Source organism: Chrysochloris asiatica, unplaced genomic scaffold, assembly GCF_000296735.1.
Source record: "Chrysochloris asiatica unplaced genomic scaffold, ChrAsi1.0 scaffold00051, whole genome shotgun sequence".
In the NCBI taxonomy this organism is placed as follows: domain Eukaryota; kingdom Metazoa; phylum Chordata; class Mammalia; order Afrosoricida; family Chrysochloridae; genus Chrysochloris; species Chrysochloris asiatica.
Genome location: NW_006408569.1, coordinates 7,202,663 through 7,223,601, shown reverse-complemented (window position 1 = coordinate 7,223,601; position 20,939 = coordinate 7,202,663). Strand labels below are relative to the sequence as shown.

Sequence of the window (20,939 nt, the reverse complement as noted above, 5' to 3'; positions counted from 1 at the left end):
TCTTCCAAATTTCTTGGCAGAGATGAGTGAGTGCCTCCCAATATTCCCACCCGAGACTTGAAATTTTTCTTCAGTTCTTTCGCTTGAGAAATGCCAAGCATGTTCTTCCCTTTTAGTTTTCTAATTCCGAGTCTTTGTAATTTTCATTATAATACTTCATCTTCTCCAGCTGTCTTTTAAATAATCTGTTCAGTTCTTTTCCTTTATCATTTCTTCCATCTGCTTTATTTACTCTACATTCAGGAGCAAGTTTCAGTCTCTCCTGATATCCACTTTTTTGTTGTTCCTTTCCTGTCTTTTCAGTGACCTTTTGCTTTCTTCATATATGATGTCCTTGATGTCGTCTGGTCTTTGGTTATCCATGTTCAACTGAGAAGGTTTCTCAATGCAGATGGGAGCAACTCAGAAGTGGTGCTTTGGCTCTCCTGGACTTGCTTTAACTTTCTTCAGTGTCAGCTTGAACTTGCGCATGAGCACTTGATGGTTTATTCCACAGTAGGCATTCTTCATTGCCTGTTGCCCCAGATACAGTCAATCTGACTCCTGCGTATTCCATTTTGGAGCGTTCCAGATGTATAGTCATGTTCTATGTCGGTGACAAAAGCAGAGTATTACCAATGAGTAAGTCATTGGTCTTGCAAAATTCTATCATGAGATATTGGGTATAATTTCTATGACCAAAGACATATTTTCCAACTACTGATCCTTGCTTTGTTTCTAACTTTCACATTCCAATCACCAGTAATTATCAAAGACTCGTAACTGTACGTTTGATCTGCTTTAGATTGCAGAAGTTGGCAAAATGTTCAATATCTTCATTTTTGGTAAAAATGTTCCATATCGTCATCTTTGGCATTAGTGGTTGGTGTGTAAATTGGAGTACGGATTGGATTAACTGGTCTTTCTTGCAGGGAAATGGGTATTATCCAATAACTAACACAGTTGTATTTCAGGATAGACCTTAAACTGTTATTTTTGATGTGGTTCCTCATTCCTGGCACAGCCGGCCATATATATATGACTGTCCCATTCAAACTGGCCAATACCAGTCTATTTCCGCTCACTAATGCCTAGAATATTGATCTCTCTGCATTCTATTTTATTTTTTTATTCCTCCTATATTTCCTAGCATTAATCTTTGCATATTCTTAGTTCTGATTCTTAATGGATCTTTGCAGCTGTTTCTCATTTTGAGTCCTGCCACACCAGTAAACACAGGTCCTGGAAGCTTTACTACATCCACTTCATTCAGGTCAACTCGACTTTGAGGAGGCAGCCATTCTCAATCGTACCGTATTTTGAGTACCTTCCAACTTGAGGAGCGCATCTTCTTGTTCTATACCAGACAATGCTCTGGTGCTATTCCCACTTTTTTTACTGGCCAGTTTTTTTCAGAAGTTGGTGTCCAGGTCCTTCTTCCTACTCTGTCTGAAGCTCTGCTGAAACCTGCCCACCCTGGGTGACCCTGCTGGCATGGGAAATGCTGGTGACAGAGCTTCCAACATCACAGCAACAAGATGTCAAACTGGCAGACCAACGGTGGGCACGGATGTACATAGGATAACATTATACTGAACTGCACATGAGCACGCACACACACACACACACACACAGAAACTCAGAGTAAGCTCCAGGAACTGTATCAATGTCAATTTCCTGCCTATGCCATTGTACTATCTATCGTTATGCAAAATATTCCCATCAGGAAAACTAGATGGCAGGTGCATGGAACCCTGCTGGACGCTGCTTTGCAACATCCTGGGACTCTGTAGTTACTTCAAAGTAAAACTCACATAAAATAAAATAAAAGGACTATAATACATTCTGGAAGTACTAGGATTATAAGGACTCCTGGTGTGGCACTGTAGGATCAAAACTGGACTGCGAACCACAAGATCGGCAGTTCAAACCCACCAGCAGCTCCTCGGAAACCCTATACAGGGTTGCTAAGAGATGGAATTACCTTGATGGCACTTAACAACAACAAGGATTACAAAGGAGCCCTGGTGTGGTGTTGTAGGATAAGCACTTAACTACCAACGGTAAGGCCAGTGGTTCAAACCCAGCAGCTTCTCCTTGGAAACCCTATGCAGGGTCGCTGTGAGTTGGAACCCTACTTGATGGCACCTACCTGGAGCACAGGGTGGCTATGAGTCGAAAATGACGCAATAATACTTAACAACAACAACAACAGCAGCAGCAGCAGCACAGTAACGTTTACAACAGTTGAATAGAAGACTACACGGTTTCTCAGGGGCTCTACATTCCTGATGAGCCATACTCCAAGCTGTCAACCAGCAGAAAAGCGCTCTTCTCACAGGACACCTTGTGGGACTAGTTTTCTGAGGATGACTTCAGAAACACTGTTGTGCTGTTAATTCAGGGTAAACAATACCTGAAAAGATTCTGCATTAACCTTGCCACTACCTACACTTTACTGCCAGCAAATCACTACCGCCAAGCTATGAACAATTTTTATGAATGCATGGTGATCATCAAACATATGACTCAGTACTACAGAAATGCATATATTATTAACTTGTACATTTGGTTGTGTTTTTTCAAGGTAAATAATACTATCAAAGGCTAAATTAAATTACATACTGGAAACTATTTAACAATTCCTTTTCTGTCTAAGTAAAAAAGTCTGACAAAATACAAAATGATTAAACACTCAAAATTAAAACGTAGATTTATTGGCAATAAGAATTCCAACCAAAACACACACAAAAATGGGCAAAGTATAAAAATAGAAGAATTAAAAAATATAAAAATACCTAAGTATTTTTTTTAAAGTTCCACTCAAACGGAGTAAAGAAAACATGCGAAGTAAAGCAATGTCATCTTCTTCAAATGATGAGAGTCCATATATCAGTATATACACATGTGTGGGTGTGTAGTGTTGGCAATGAGACAGTGAAATGGGAACTAATTCACTCATGACGAAATGTCAGTTTTACGACATTTCTAGAAAATTGTTTGGAAATACCAGTGAAGCATCTTAAAAATATTCATATCCTTTGTTCTACCAATTCCACTCTTAGAAACTTACTCTAAGGAAATATAACAAGAGATACAGACTTCTTAACAAAAACAACCTGTACAAATATTTACGAAAGAAATGCTGAGCTCCTTGGAGCTAATTACAGTCTTAGTGATTTGGAAATAGGATACACAAGCACAACTTACTACACACATGTATATACTAACACAGCTGAATGAATAGTGACTACAATGTTACTAGTGGTTCCAAAGACAGCCCTGTTACCGCAGTCCATTCTGACTCAAAATGACCCGAGAAAACTGAGTAGAAATGTCCCATAGGGTTTCCAAGACTGATCTTTACAGAATCAGTCTTCTCAGAAAAAAAAAAAAAAAAAATATATATATATATTCTATACACTCATTAACCAGCCATTGTTTACCTTTAAAAAGAGACCTTCCAAAGTGCTGGCACATTCAAATTTCTTGTGCCTCCTATCTTAAGTTTAAATCATTCTGGAAAAATAACACTAGAATTTTCCTTACTTATCCAAACGATGGTGGTATTTTTAACATGCAGACCAAATACTCTTCATAGATTCATTCAATAACACACATACAAATTAAACAGCATGTTATTCAGTTTATCTATTAGAGGAAGGGTTAAGCTGACCCCGATGAGATGTGCTCACTGTTCTCTAGTGAGATTAGATAAAGTCTTTATGGGAAGCTGATTCTGAAATCATTACACCATTCCCTCTGGCTATTATTCTTCTCAACAAGTAAGAGTTGTCTGTGACGGCAAATATCTTTAGATACATATTCATTGCTTATATGTGTGATTTAGGAAAAAAAAAATCAAATGAGGTTTTTAGAAAGTCTCACAGGGAGGGAAATGTCGTATTTCAAAATGATTGTCAATGGATTGTATAATATGTTCTTACCTTCAGCCCCTTTAACCTGTCACCAGCTACTCCAGACACAAAAGAATCATCTGATTCTCTAGAGACTGGTGCCAAGGAATGAGTGTCACCTTCCTCCCGCTGGTCGTGTCCCTTATTGATACAAACCCTATTTCTGATCCACGTGCAACTGCATAACTGAACACATGGTATCATAAACAAAACACTAGCTAAAACCAGACATTACAAGGAGAAAGGCCAGATTACCAAGAATACAATGATTCACTTTTTGAATAATAAGCTAACTATGAAAAATGATTGTGAGAAATTACATGGTATCAAAAAAGCACTTTCACTTTTGTATAATTTCTCCTTTTAAACATATTCTTATCTTCCTGTTTTCCTGGGGTGATACGGATGGTTCCTGGAGCTTTGGGAACTGTTCCCACAATTCTGCCCTCTACTAGCCTCTCTCTCCATTCCCCACACTGGCTTTAGGAATAAAGTTGAGGGGAGGAAAGCACACACAAGAAAAAGAGAGGTGCAAAGCAGTAAAGAAGGAGCTCTGGTTGCCTAGTGGTTTTACGAGTCGGGCTGCTAACCTCAAAGTTCCGTAAGAGAAAGATGAGGCTTTCTGCTTTTGTAAAGATTTACAGCCTGAGAAACCCTATGCAGGGTCGTTGTGAGCCAGGCACATCACCAACCAAGCAAGCAACTAAAGCAGTAAAGACAATAGAAGAGAAGAGGAAAACAACAAATGAAACTTTTTTCTGGAATGTTAATGGTTGCACCAAAAGAGACTTCACATGACTTTTGCTATGTGCTAAAATCCTACACACTTTAAGCCCACCTAAGGAATCTGGTGTGGCACTGTGGGATAACGCACCGCAAGGTTAACAGTTCAAATCACAAGACACTCCTCGGAAACCCTATGTAATGCCACCATGAGTCAGAACTGATCTGAAGGCACTTAAGAACAGCGACAAGCCTACCTAAGCCTGAATGATAGAGACAGTTTGCACACTAGCAAGTGAAAGTAAAGAGCAAGCGACTGAGCAGAGGAAAAGGCATCACACTCCACATCTGTGCATCAGCATTTGGTAGTAAAGTTCTATAAAGTCAGAATGCTCCTCTACAGTTCTACAGCAAAACAACGTGAGTGTTTCATCCCTTTAGACTTTATGCACATCCTATATTTTACAGAATCTTGGTGTGGCACTGTAGGCTAAACGCTCGACCGCTAACCGCAAGGTCAAATCCACCAGCCACTCCTTGGAAACCCTATACAGGGTCGCTTTGAGTCAGAATAGACTCGACAGCAGTTAACAACCAATACAATCTTTATGGAGTACTGGTGTGGCACTAGAGGATAAGGAGATAAGCACTGGACTGTTAACCACAGGTCACATAATTCAAACCCACCAAACGCTCCTCAGCAACCCTATATATATGGTGTCTGTGAGTCAGAACTGACTTGACGGCAAGATAACAACAACAAAATGCCGGACAGCTCCAGAAACGCTATTTTTTAATCCCTACTTCCAGAACTATCTAGACATACGTCGTCATATGACACTTGGCCTTACTGTGCTTTGCAGACATTGTGTTTGTTTAACAAATTGAAGGTTTGTGGCAACTGTGTGTCAAGAAATCTATAGGCACCATTTTTCCAATAGCGCGTACTCGTCTGTTTCACATATGGTCAACCTCACAGTATTTCATACTTTCTCATAATGCCATCATCTCACGCTTGATAGACTACAATATGATACAAACATAACTTTTATATGCACTGGGAAATGAAATCATTCATGTGGCTCGCTTTATTGTGACGTTTGCTTTATTGCAGTAGCCTGGAACGGAACCCTGCAATATCTCCGAGGTAGGCCTGTACACACCATAACCTATTTTCCAAGTTTTAAGTCAATTCAGCTTTGGCACTGTAGGATAAGGACTGGACCCGTAATGTCGGTTTGAACCATAAGTGTGCTGGTTCAAACTCACCAGCTGCTCCTTAGAAACCCTACACAAGGGCACTATGAGTCAGAATCGACTCAATAGCCCTTAACAATAACAAAATCTATACTGAATCTATCTATACTATACTTGGTGTGGCTCTGTAGGATAAGCACTGGACCACAAGGCAGGTTTTAACCACAAGGTTGGCAGTTCAAACTTAATTCCTTGGAAACCCTATACAGGGTCTCTATGAGTCAGAAATGACTTGATGGCACTTAGCATCTATACTAAGTAGTCCTGGTGGGGTGCTGTAGGATAAGCACTAGACTGTTAACCATAAGGCCGGCGTTTCAAACCCACCAGCTGCTCCTCAGAAACCCTATACAGGGTTGCTGTGAGTCAGGACCAACTCAACAACACTTCACAACAGCATCTATATAACAAGCAATGCTATACTATACCAGAATGTCAGGGTCCAAGCACACTGGAAGTTAAGTGGGCATCACTCAAATAGATATACCTTCCATTTCTCACACAAGTATCAAATGTTACCTTTATTTAACTGCAGCTGCTACTTAAACACTGTGATTTATAAAATATAACGTCACCCCCTTACAAGATAAGACATGTATGTTGTTGTTGTGAAGTGCCGTTGAGTCGGTTCCGACCCATAGCAACCCTGTATAGGGTTTCCGAGGAGCAGCCGGTGAGCTTGAACTGCCGACCTCGCAGTTCAAATGGCTTTGCACTCTGGCACATTAACCCACAGCACCACACCAGGACTCCAACACATAAATATTTCTAACACATCAACAGACTCCTGCTAGTGTATTGATAGCATTGCAGATTGCTATTACAGATCAGGGTTTTAAATCAAACACAAGAGCTGCATAATGAAACACATGGAATATACAACTGGCTATTCAAACTTATGAATAAATAAAAGCTGGCGGGATGACAGCCAAATAAAATCTATCATTAGAGAAGAGGCGATTTAGAAAAAAGAAATGAAATCAAATGAACCCAGACCTGTTGGAACATTTCCTCACATTCTCTCCAAATCTGATCCAACTGTAGGAATCCACGGGGATAAAAACATAGCGAATACAAAAGGTCCAGGTTCATGGATTCACCACATGCTTCCTTTGCATCAGCACTACGCACTTGCATAGCAAGAGTATGAGAACAGTGGCAATATATGACTGGGCAGATGGATGGTAACACATTAACCAAGGAAAGAAAAGAAAGAAGAGAAGTAGGGATATAAATTAGGGAACTGTCAGCCTTCTTGGTAGCTGGCACAGACATTTGCCCATTTGCCACCAGAATAGCTTTAAAATGTCAATCTGACCAAGTCACTCTCCTGTCAAAATCTGTCAATGACTTCTCACTTCCTATAGCTAGTGTATGAGACCCTCCATGACTGGTCCAGCAGCCACCTCTCCCGCTGTACCTGCCAGTAGATCCCTACCTACACTGTACCCTACCAACCTCCTGGCAGTTTCTGCACATGCTATGCATGTGAATACCTTTGCATCTGCTTTTTCCACAGCCTGGAATGCAGTCCCATGGGCCAACTCCTTCCAGTCTTTCAAAAGTCGGGTTCCGAATCGGACCTCTTCTGTGAAGCCATTCCTCTGCCCTGACCCTTCCAGCAAAGTTCAGCTCTGCTGCCTCTGTCCATACCTCTACTAGCAGACCATAGCAAAACGAAGGCTAAAACGAGGCATTTTAGGGACAAGCTGAAGAACCATATCCCTGAGTATAAATATGTTGTTGTTGTTGTTGTTGTTAAGTGCCATCGAGTCGATTCCGACCCATAGCGACCCTCTACAGGGTTTCCAAGGAGCAGCAGGTGAGCGTGAACTACCGACCTTGCAGCTCAAACAACTTTAAGTTGGCTTTAAACAGTTTAATTCTAGAGCCAAGAAGAACCCACCGATACATTTTATATTGTTGTTAAGTGCCATTGAGTCAGTTCTAACCCCTAGTGACCTTGTATAGGGTTTTGGAGGAGCAGACGGTGGGTTTGAACTGTCAGTCTTGAGTTGAATAGTCCAGTGCTTAGAGTATACAGCAGCACACCAGGACTCTAATACAATTTTACCAAAACTGCATTATTTCTTATTGTTTATATTTTGGTAAGGATGTAAAGTTTAGCTAATGTAATATAAAATATTATATCAGCTGTTATTATGCCATTAAGTACTATTACTGCTTTTAAGTGTCATCAAATGGTTCCAACTCATAGCAACCCTGTACAGGATTTTCAAGGAGCAGCTGGTGGGTTTGACCCTCTGACCCTGTGGTTAGCAGTTCAGTGCTTATCCTGAAGCACCACACTAGGAGCCCAAAGCAAATACTACAAAAATCCTGAGTAGTATCTTTCTTTATCAAACGTCCTAGTTGTGCTTCATAAGCAGTAAACAAGTGTTAGTGTGATGATGAAACAAGTTGTCAAAATTTTAATTTGGCCTTCAGTTTTCTAAAGTGTCTATAAAGAAAATTCTTGTTTGACAGGACAGCTGATTTATAAAACATCCTGTGCTGATCCAACAACTTCATTAACATTTACTAGACACTGGTGGGCACAGTGGATTACACATTGGCCTGCTAACTGCAAGGTCGGTGGTTTAAATCCAGCAGCCACTCTGCAGGAGAAAGATGACGCTGTCTGCTGCTGTAGATCTAGTCTCAGAAATCCCATGGAGCAGTTAGTTCTATACTCTCTACAACCATCGGGTTACTGTGAGTCGGAATCGACTCGACAGTAGTCGATTTTAAACACTGATAAACACGTAAGACCAAAAGCAAGTTATTAAAAAGCTATAGTATTCTCGGCTTGTTTGATGTATGTGTAAAACAGTGTTGTCCAACAATAAACTGGAATTTTGTTTTGCTGAGTTGTTCTAACAGTAAGTAAATAGATAGCTATAGTTCTGTTTTCTCAAATATTATTTTTTTCTCCTACAAATTCTAATGGGGAATGTCATCTTAGTTTTAAGGAAAGAACATTTTCACTAAAAATAGAATTCTGACTGGAAAACAGAAATAAACAATCATCTGTGATTGTCTCTTAAGAATTCTATCAAAATTACATTTAAACTACTACAAAAATTAGGGTAATTGTAATGACCAGTTATGACTTTTGAATCATCTCTAATGTATACATACGGCCACATGCAATGCACGCACAGCTTCTTGAGCTGCCTAGACCTAGAAGAGGAAGCAAAAAAGTTCCCCAGAGGCTAACAGGTAAGAATATTTTAATTAAACTTGAGAGTCAAAGCAAAATTGCAAAGGGGTAATTGCGATACGTAACGCATTAACTGGTTCTATGTAAAACTGGTCTTTCTTTCAGAGAGTTAAATTCTGCTTATTCATCTTTACATCCTTAAAAGTCCCTAAAAGTTGGTCCGTGACTGACTGGAACCTTTGGGTCAGTTCTGTATGTCCTTTCCAGTAAACTACCTAATGTGCTGGATCCTTTGTTCCTTTCCGTCTTTTCAAACTTCCCAGCCATGTTAGTCACTAAGTGAACAAAGCTAATACTCTGACATCCATGCCCCCAAAAGGAACGGCATGAAAATTAATGAGCTAGCACTGGTAAAGGGAATGGTAAGTATTACATAAAAAGTAAGGAGCTCTGGTGGGCAGCTAACTTCAAGTTCAGCAGGTCGAATCTACCAACTGCTCCATAGGAGAAACATGAGGCCTCTTTTGCTCCCGTAAACATTTCTAGCCTCGGAAACCCTGCGCAGGGTGGCTATGAGTCAGAATCGACTGGATAGCATTCACCCACCACCACATGTTGTTGCTGCTGCTCTTGTGAAGTGCTGTCCAGTGCATTCCGACTCACAGCTACCCTGTATAGGGTTCCTGAGGAGTGGCTGGTGAGTTTGAACTGCCGACCTTGTAGTTCACACTGACCTTGAGGTTGAGTGCTTATCCTGAAGTGCCGCACCACATAAAAAGTAATATATATACATACATATACACACACAGAGCATTATCATTTCTTCTGAAATTCATTTGGTAAAGGTCTTTTTAATTCTGATATAGTTCTTGAATATCCTAAAACTAGATCTCTATTATAAGCTATTTTCTGCGAAGGGAAATGGTAAGGACATTTCTATGCTCTGGGCTTAAAAATCTTCACAGTTAATCATATCCTTCCTACTTGTTTATGCAGTTCAATAGAGACTGATTACTTACTTAAAGACCCCACACATTCTCAAAGAAAAAAAAAAAAAACCACCATCTTTTAAGTACAGCAATGGAACTGAAACTCATTTCCTCTTCTGTAGAGCCAGCATTTTTAAATGGAAAAGAAGCTCACAGAAATCGCTCAGCTTTAGGTGAAAGCTTTCCGAGTGAGGCAGATTTAGAAGTGGGAGTTCGGGCCTTTAAGAAGTTTACAACTATCAGTTAAGTCAGAAGCCATGAATTCAGTACTTTGAGATCTGTAAATAAAATGTAACTACTGAGGTTTCTTTTTTTTTCCTCCTAAGAAGGATTTCACAGTATTTACTGATATCTCTGGGGGAAAAAATAAAATCATCTTTGAGCAAGATTATGTTTTTATAAAATAGCTTCTTTTGTCAGTTCATTTTAAATTGTATTTGAGCACAGTGACACACTCACCTAATGCATCAAAGTAATGCAAATCCAATGCACTACTAAGATGGTGGTTTTTCAATGAAACAAATTATTTTTATTTCAAAAATCACAACTGCCTCTCTCTTTTAGGAGGCTAGTTTTTCCTCCTAGACTGTTAATTCTTTCATTCTAAGCAATTACCTAAGAACATTAACACTCTATTTAATCCCTAATGATTGATAATGATCATGAATTTCTAATACTCCGAAAGGGTGGGCAAAACAGATTCATAGTGTAAAATATATTGCCTACACTCTAAATCCAGAAATGTAAGTAAATATTATCCATTAAAACCAGGAGGGAAATCAAAACTGACTATAAGAAAAGGAACAAACAAAAAGGCTTTAAATTAAACTAGCAAAATATGAAATAAACTGTTAGATGGTTTTAAAAGATTCTTCTAAAAATTATAAATTACACCTTGCAGAAGGTAATTAAGAACAGACATGTCTCTATTTCTAACTAGACAAAATAAAGGTTTCAATTTGAACCACATCTCTAGTTCGTATGTGCTCACTGGAAAACATACATTAGAGATTTTAATTCAGTCTATTGGTAAAGAAAGACATCTGAACAGAAAGAAGATGGAGGAAAACTAGATTCTTTCAGAGGGTGTTCAGGGACATCTAGTGGTTGTTAATAAGACACACCCACATTCATATCATTAACAGTTGACGGTTTTCCTTGCTGTTTTAAATCAGTTTCATTCTACTGCTTTCGTATGAAGATTACAGAAATGGAAAACAGCATTCAACTCTCAACTTTTAAAAAATAAATAAGGTGTCACTGAAATAAAAATCAAAAAATGTTGCATCACATTAAAAGAAATGTATGACTGGAACACCATTCATGGACTGGTGCAGGTAGGCATCTGTCTTTTACAAGCTGTTGGTGTTCCTCTAAGTTATGTCATTATACATGCATAAAACCCAAAATGGCTAAAAATTTTAAATGCATATCTTCTGAGAAAAGTTCTCTGCTTAACATGGTCATAGAGGCATTGAGCTGAAAGACATCTTAAAAGGTCAACTAACTCATTGCCAAAGCCTTCAGATAGAATTCCAAATAGAATCACATTCTTCAATATTATTTCAATGATTCTGTCAAACAACTCTGTCTAACCTCAGTCCTTTAGCTACAGCTTCACATTTCTTTTCGGTTTCTGTTTTTCTTGATTCTTGGTACAGCACTTTCTTTTTTCCCTATTAAATGGTATGTTGTTAGATTCATTCCAATTCCTCTAGTTCATTTGGGATCCATGATTTATTCCAAAGTATTTGCTACCTGTCTCAGCATTATGTAATCCATAAACTTAAAGGGCACATTCTAGCAGTATAATCCATGAACATTCTACATTTGTGTTAAAAGTTTAACCAAAATCTGATCTTCTAAGGCATCCACATCAAGATGAATGTCTTCAGTATAGCAACTTAAGATTTTTTCCTTTTTTATTGAAGTGGAACTGAAAATATAAAACCAGTCAAACAAAATATTATTTCACACCCCTAGAAACTTTTGTCCGAGGATAGCAACCAGTATTTAAGAAAAAATGTATCTTATTTGATTAACTAGCCACAAAATCACTGTTCAGATCATTAGTTTTTTATTACTTTTAAATTTTAGGCTGTATAGGTCTAATTTTGTCTTAATTACCTTGGCCGACAAAAGACAGACCATGCCAAAATTTGAAATGGGTTATATTCATTTCCATAGCATGAGAACCACTGTAAAGTTGGACTAAAATCTCATAGAGCACAGTCCATTTTAGAAAGTAAGGAAATTAAGAGCATGAAGCTACAATAAAATATTTCTTCTGCTTAATTATTCTTCCTCACAATATTCTTATACAGTTGCAAGTATGGTTGTTGTTGTTAAGTGCTGTCGAGTCGGTTCTGACCCATAACTACCCTGTATAGGGTTTCCAAGGAGCAGCTGGTGAGCTTGAACCACCAATCTTGCAGTTCAAACGGCTTTGCAGTCTGACGCAGTAGTCCACAGTGCCACACCAGGACTCCATGAGCTACAGATGAGCCTTTCTAAATATGAAACATAAATATCTGGCAATATTTCTAAATACAGAATATTCTCTGGTAGCGCAGTGGTTATGAATCGGGCTGCGAACTGCAAGGGCAGCTGTTCAAAACTACCAGCTGTTCCACAGGAGAAAGATGAGGCTTTCTGCTCCCGTAAAGATTTACAGCCTCAGAAACCTTGTACAGGGTCGCTATGAGTCGAAACCAACTCCACAGCACATAACCACCACGACCACCATAGAATCGACACGAGGGAACTTCAAGAAATTCATGGAAAAATTAAATTAACAGATCACTGAATTTTTCCATGAACTTTCTGAAGCCCCCTTGTAGGTTGCTGCTGAGAGCCACTGAGTCAATTCTGACTCACAAGCAACCCTATAGGACAGAACAGAACTGCTGCGTGGGATTTCCAAGAGCGTAATCTTTATGGGAGAAAACACCATATCAGTTTTCCTGCAGGGCAGCTGGTAGGTTTAAACTGCTAACCTCAAGGTTCGCAGCTGAGTGCTTAACCGTTGTGCCACCAGGGCTTGCTAGGTCTACACACACATACACACAAGGAGGAAAGAAAAGCAAATGCAGCAAAATGTCAACAAATGGAAAATGTAGGGGATGTTGTATCATTCTTTCGACTTTTCTTTAGGTTTACAGTATTTCAAAATAAAAAATAAGAGGAAATAAATAAATCCATAAGAAAGAAATACTTACCATCGCAGTTCTAGACTTGATAAACCAGTCAAATCGAAACTGGGGAGCATTCCGTACGCACTGCCTCAATTCTTCATACACGTTTTCTCTATCAAAGCCCATTTTGTGTAACATACAAATCAAGAACCTATCTTCTTCCTCAGTATAGTTCTTTCCTTTGCTGGTTCCGTACTGAATACGCAACTGGTGAAATGGAGCCTTGTATCTTGCAATCTGTGTATTTAAAGCAAATAGTGCTTTTAACTGAATGTACCATAACATTGACTCAAAGCTAATCACCAAACCAATGAAAACAAAGACTGATAACATAACAATTATGAAATACAGTACTTTGGTATCCAGGGCTTTCTTGATACTGATCCTCCGTTGAATTCTTGCTTCCCCACGTTCAATTTGAGCCATAAGTTTCTCAATGTCCTGAAGTTCATTGCAGCGTTCCCAAAATACAGCTTTTTTAAAAATAGAGAGTAATAACTTTAAATTATTATCATCTTAGGCTAACGAATCCAAGAAATTGTAAAAAAAAAACACTTAGCAAGAAAAAGTATAGTGAACTTATTTATACTTTTTAAAAACAAAAATTCATCGGTATACGAGGGGTAGTCAATAAGTTCGTGGAACATGGATTTAAAAGATAATGGAATTCTTTCATGAACTTTTTGAATTAGCCTTGTATATACATGTCTAGTTATTGAATATACTAAATTTTCTTTTAAAATAATACTTTAACAAGAAAGTTTTCATGAAATACTATAGAACCTTAAATTATCCACCCCAAATAACTAGGATTTCATTTAAACTATGTTTTTATTCTACTTAACCATGATACAGAATGGACCCAACACATACAGAAAATAGGGCAGTGAGTGGTATGACATAAACTTGTAGAATACATCTTCCTATCAAGCAAAACTGAAAACAAAATCATTGTCCACAGACCATTCAAAACTTTCCTATGAAGCAGCAATTTCCACAGAAACTATAACTTCACTTTTACAACCACTCACTAATCTTTTATTTCCATGTCCTAAAGCTTGTTTTCAGGAGCTCTGGTAGCATAGTGGTTCAAAGTTGGGCTGCTAACTTCAATGTGAGCAATTTGAAACTACCAGTTGTTCTGCAGGAGAAAGATGAAGTTTTCTGCTCCCATAAAGATTTACAGCCTCAGGCTTGCAGAATCAATGTGCCCTTTGGTTGTTTAAATCATTATATATTCCTGAGTGTTTTTGTGTATATCCCCCCTCCCCCTAAGAAACCCTAAAACAGAGGGAATGAAAGGAAATACTGTTGAATGATGATGCACAGAGGAGATTGTAATCATTGCAATGAAATAATGGTGAAAAGCCGATGTTCTCCCATGTAAACTATCACTCAGTTCACAGTACAAACTTAAAAAAGAAAAAGATTACAGCCTCAGAAACCCTATGCAAGGTCAACATGAGTCGGAACCGACTCCATGGCACGCCACCACCGCCATAGTTTGTTTTTGAGTCCTGGTGTGGTGTTGTAGGATAAGCACTGGGCTGCTTGCTAACCACAAGGTCAGCAGTTCAAACTTATCATCTGCTCCTTGGAAACCATTAAATAAACACACAGACTCAATAGGATTTGAAATTAAGAGACATGCTGCTGTTATTTCTATAGTCCAGTGCTTAGAGACATGTAGAATATTCAAATTATCGAGCCATCTAACTAATTTTTTATAAATGAGCCAAAAAATCTGGCTGCACTAACATGAAACACTGTGTAACTTCAGTGAAAGCCCTTTAAAAACATACTCTGCCTTCTCAAATTTTTCATTCTAGAGTTGATCAAAAAAATGTACATTAGCACTTCCTGATTTTTATAAGAACCTGTGTTCATTTATTTTTTCACTCATTCATTCATTCAACACATACTGATATGCCTGCTTTGTATAAAGTACTATGTAGTTATCAACAGCCAGTTGTATAGGCTTCTTCTCGACTGCAACCAATTACATAAACCCATATTCTAACCTGGTGGACTGCAATTAAGCTGCCCTGTGCCCTGTGCTAGTCATGACACTTGGCCTGGCAACCACTTTTAGGGAACACTGACAAGGTAAATTTTTTAAAGTTTTTATTGTGAATTGAGTGATAGTTTCCATGGGAGAACATCAGTTTTACACTCCTCATTTCACTGCAATGATTATAGCTGCTCTGTGCATCATCATTCAACAGTATTTGCTGTTTGGTTTGGTTTGCGGAGGGGGGAGTGTACAAAAAAACACTCAGGAATATATAACTGGTTAAACAACTAAAGGGCACATTCTACAAGCCTGCCTCCTGGCCGCCAGCACCCAGCCCCTCTCTTTCCATGAGTCTACAGTCCTCAGCTGCTCCATTTCTCCATGTCATCATCTCTGCCTCCATCTCTGGTGTTGCTGCTTCTCTGGATAGGGTCTCGCATTCCGCTCCTGCTCGTCTCCCTTGATGGTCCTAGGGTTCTCTGTTCCTGGACTTGTAAGATTAACTACTCCCCCGTTTTTGTTGCAAAACTTCTACCTTTACAGTTGTGACAGTCACAATTAGTCATGGTAACAATTACTCCCTATTGAATCATAAGAATCTTATCCTCATCTCTATTCACCAGACCCATCTAGACAAGATGAAAACTTCCCCCTCATACTCTGAAACTAAGCTCCCTCTTGAAAACTTGTAAGCCAGTCACTTTGCGCTTTTATAGCTCCCCCAGACAAAGTAACTTTTTGAATCACCTTTTTTTCTGGCAACTCCATACACACTCACGTGGTCCTGATTCCTACCTTTTCAGGAACATTACATTACACTTTAGGAAATCTCCCCAAACACATCCTTGTACCCCTCTTTCCACTTATCTTTTAGCTGCTAAAATGTCTCTCTCCCACCTACCTAGTCCCTCCTTAAGCCCCTAAGTACACTCAACATATGTTATTAACCTTAAGTGTTGGTGTTGTTAAGTGCTCTCAAGTCAGTCCCTACTCACAGAAATCTTCTATAGGATCTATGAGGAGCAGCTGGTGGGTTTGAATCACCGACTTTGTGGTTCAAACCAACCTTGACGTCAAATGCTTTTCCTACGGAGCTACACCAGGACAAGTATCAAGGAAAAGGAAATTCATAAACCTGATGTTGTTGTTAAGTGCCATCAAGTCGGTTTGGATTCATAACGACACTGTATAGGGTTTCCAAGGAGTGGTTGGTGGGTTTGGACTGCCGACCTTGAGGTTCAAACTGGGCTCACAGTCCAGCCAGTGCATTAGCCGCAGCCCAGGACCCCTGATGTTATACTACACAAAATAAACATTCAATGTAAGCAACCACTCAAGTCACTGGTAACCATTAGAAGACTGAAATTTAAAAAAAAAAAAAAAGGAAAAAAGTCTTCATCTAATTAAGGAACCTGGTAGCATAGTGGATTACAAGTTGGGCTGCTAAAATCAAGGTGCGTAGTTAGAATCTACCAGTCACTCCGCAGGAGAATAAACAGGCTTTCTGCTCCCATCAAGATTTCCAGCCTCGGAAACCCTACGCAGGGTCCATATGAATTGGAACCAACTCCACAGCACATGACCACCACCATCACCATTCTATAATTAAACCTGGGTTCCTGAAGCACTAGCATTCCAGAGCAATTAACACCTGTTCCTAGTCAGCATCCATCTTTGGTTTACTTACTGGTATTGTAATATATCTTTCCTATTCTTTTTTCATTACACAAACACAAAATTTCAGTGGTTAAAGCTTTTTTTTTTTTTTTTGGTGGGGTTAGTTTGTAAGACTGTTTCTATGGAAAAGAAAATATTCTAAATTCCAATTAGATGCTATTCAGAATGAAGATGAGACCTCAATCTATTTGGAAGTTAGCAACTTCCTGTGTTCTACACGGAGAAAACTTGCTAGATATATTTCCCTATTTCTTAATAAGATTTCTTTTCTGAAGCATGAAGTTATATGCACTCGGATACTAGAAATTAGTACAATCTCCATGTGCTTCATTAGTTAGTCTAGTTCTGGTCAAGGCCAACCAACAAAACTCCACAGGCGTCAGGTTGATGCTCCCTCATACCTACCTTATAGGACAGGGCAGAACTGTTCCATAGAGTTTCAAAAGCAGACTGCCACACTTTGTTCCTCCTTGGTGCAGCTAATGGGTTCGAACCACTGACCTTTTAGCTACCAGCCCAATGCTTGACCCACTGTGCCACCCAGGGCTCCTGGTCAAAGCTCAACCTACTGCCATCAACTCAATTCCAACTCACAGTGGCTCTATACAGGGTTTTTGAAACTGTTAACTCTTTATGGGAGCAGAAAGCCTCATCTTGCTCTCATGAATGGCTAGTGGGTTTGAACTGCTGACCTTGATGCCAGCAACCCAATGCCTACCCCACAGCACTACCAGGGCTCCTTGGTTAAGCCCAAAGACGTGGCTAAATAAGAAAATCAGGTGAATGTGAGATCATCATTGCTTTAAAGATTTATTCAAGCAATCTTTTTTCAGATCTCATCTATTCTGTCCCGTTCTGTAACCCACATGACCTCTCTAGACTAGACTGGTAGTCTGAGGGTACTGGAGAATCTAAAAGGACCTGACAGTGATTCCCTACTAAAAGGATAACCTAGAAAGACACTAATTCAACCCACTGAACCTATGGTCTGATAACTGGACCTTCCAAAGGTGAGGAAGTAGACAATGAAGTTTTTCAATGCTCATCTGATAGGCCCTCTTGCTGTATCAGATGCTGCTACTGTACTGGGCTCTGTTCGCTAACTACCTTGTTGTTATTGTTATGTGCTGTCAAGTCAGTACTGATTCTTAACGACCCTGTATAGGGTTTCAGAGAACGGCTGGTGGGTTCCATCCACCAACCTTGTGGTGAGCAGTTCAGTGCTTATCCTACAGCACCGCATCAAGGCTTCATTTCATCAGTTGCATATTCAGTATGGAACCAGCACAGGAAAGAACTATACTGAAGAAGATTTTTGATTTGTATGTTACTAGAGACAATCAAATTCAGTGTGTCAATGATATATCTATCTCCTCACAAAAATACAAGTGTATTTTATTTTACACTTTTACCTAAATTTTACTCATGGAAGCTTAAAGATCTTTGAACAATGGTACAATTAAATTGGCACAAAAGACATGATTAAGATTCAAATAAAACTTTACACTTAAAAACACCTACAAACCTGAATACTCCATGACCTCCTCGGGGGATTTGCCCTCGACCTCTCGAGCTATATTATCAATATCATCTCTTCCATACTTCTCATTGGCTTTGATAAACTGGTTAAAATCTCGCTTAGTCCAGTTTGTGAATCCCTGTGAACAAATTAAACATCATCAATAAAGATTACATTAATCCAATTATCATTCTGTCTACTTCTATACAATAATGATGCATTAAAAACTGTTTACAAGATATAAAATGTTTCTCCTTATAAAATCTCAGACTTTTCATGTTGGAAAAGTTGAGTGAGCGTTATTACAGAAATAATGGCTTCTCTGTCATGAGGAAAATGTATTCCTCTCCAAGTACTAAAAGTTGATTTATAGTTCTATGATATTTTGTGGGTTCGAATTCTATCTTTTATAGGTACCTACTATATTAAAATACAAATGCATAAAAATAAAAATGCTAATACTAAGTGCTGAAGTCCTTAGATCCCAGTATTAGATGCATTAAGCACACACACACACACACACACACAGAGGAATACTCAGAGGACTATTTTAAAAATTACAACTCTGTATCATTTCTGACTACTATGAATAAATTATTTCTATTCAAAACTGTATTCATAAATAGAATTTCTGCAAACGGCATGTTGATGAGCTGACTCACTTTCTTTACTAAAAAATTATATTAGAGATTAACCAACCAGTGTTTTAAGGATCTTTGGCATTACTAGCATGTCTGTAAAGCCACAAAATAAAGACTATGTTATCCATTGTCAAGCCCTAACCCACACAAAATGTGATAACCTAGAAATTGCAAAATTCAACCTCTGGCCTTTAACTGAGCAAGATTTCAAACGATCTAGTTTTGTTCTTCAGTACTGCCATGATTTTTTAAAAAGTAATTATTGCAGGAATTGAGGAAAGATGATTTAAAATGAACTTTAACTCAACTATTAGGAGGGACCACCCCCCTAAAAAAAAGTTTATACTTCTGAACAATAAATAAAATTCTGGGTTAGCTATATGAAGATAAGTTTTTAAAAAGTATTGATACTAGACTTCCAGTTCATACATGCAGAGATTTATTCCAAACAAAATGTTTAAATATGTCTTTGTGATCAATGGATGACTGCAAACAAGTTGTCTAGTTAATAAGTTTGCCTTAGTCTCATTAGGGTACCTTCAAAAAAAAAAAAACTAAAGAAAAGCCGTGCGCGCAGATCAGCTGTAAGCAGGGATGAGTCTTAAATCTAACAATATGATCCACAGAGTAAGAGACCATGAAAGCGGTGGCTTCTGAGGAGATCTGCTGGGCCAGTTCAATTCATTAGGTTAAAACAACAGTTTTCTGGTACTCCAAATGGAGTCCTGGTGTGGCGCCGTCAGTTAATGCGCTGGACTACAAGGTCAATTTAAACTGCAAAGTTGGCGATTCAAGCTCACCAGTCACTCCTCTATACAGGGTCTCTATGACTTGGAATCAACTCGAAGGCACTTAACAACAACAGCTAAGGGGTTATTATCTTGACAGATTTTTTCTTGAAGCACACAGGATGATCACAAGGGCTTACTAGGAAGTTTTCGGAAAACTGAAAGCTACATTGGTGAGAAAAAGGCCAGGAAAGGTGTGCTGAAGAGTATTTTTCCATCACAACAAGACCTGCCTTACAAGAATGTTGTTGGGAAGATTTATACCATCCACCCTACAGGACTGATCTGGCCCCTTTCAGACCTCTGTTCCCAAAACTCAAAGAACATGTTTTTCGTTTCATTTTATCTTTTTTAACAAACACGGAAAAGGAACACGATTGAGTCCCACCAGGATGCCAAAACTGCTGCAAATCAAAGAGCACAGAATTCGAGGGCAAGGTTAGAGAGATGGAGACATTGCCTTCAGAAGTCTGTAAACCCAGGTGGAGGTTATATCAAGAAACAACACCTTCACATTTTGAGTACCTTTGTTTAATAAAGGTTTCTGTGATGCTGTAATGATAACTTTTTAACTTACCTTCGTATATATTCACTACACCTTATGTCTGCACAATATACTGCAGGCCAAGTAGCATTCTAAGGCCATGCCTTTGTTTTTGTGTCAGGAAATAAATTTTTAAAGTAAAACATGAATATTTAAATGTTTTATTTTATTCTATGGTGAGACCTAATCATATTCAGCCAACTGTAATTATATTTACAGATTAAACTTTATGACTTCCAGGCATCTGGCTCAAAACATTGTGAATGTAATTTTTAAACATTCATCCAATAAAATTACATGTTATAACAAAGAAAAGACCTATGTAATAAATAACATACTAATGCAAAAACTATGTTTAAATAATTAACGTGAAAAAATTCCTAGCAATGTGCTTTGCAGAGTGATCAAAACAACTAGCTGAGTAAGTAAATCTTGCTGGCAACTTTCTGTACTCACGTGTCATGCAGCAGAGAGTTTAAATAGTTTGCAAGAGGTAACGCAGTGGTTACGAATGAGGCTGCAAACCACAAGGTC

General features: G+C 38.7%; 1 protein-coding gene across 2 annotated transcripts in view; it reads right to left on the bottom strand.

The window, feature by feature from the left end:
- The window catches only part of SMARCA1 (SWI/SNF related, matrix associated, actin dependent regulator of chromatin, subfamily a, member 1), a 93,602-nt gene that overhangs the window by 7,210 nt on the left and 65,453 nt on the right, over positions 1–20,939 (bottom strand). For both annotated transcript variants that reach the window (XM_006862839.1, XM_006862840.1), the window contains 3 exons: positions 18,439–18,571; positions 13,577–13,695; positions 13,247–13,459 (listed from right to left, as the gene is read on the bottom strand). In XM_006862839.1, the coding sequence (XP_006862901.1) occupies positions 13,247–13,459; positions 13,577–13,695; positions 18,439–18,571 (465 nt within the window). The remainder of the gene's footprint in view (positions 1–13,246; positions 13,460–13,576; positions 13,696–18,438; positions 18,572–20,939) is intronic.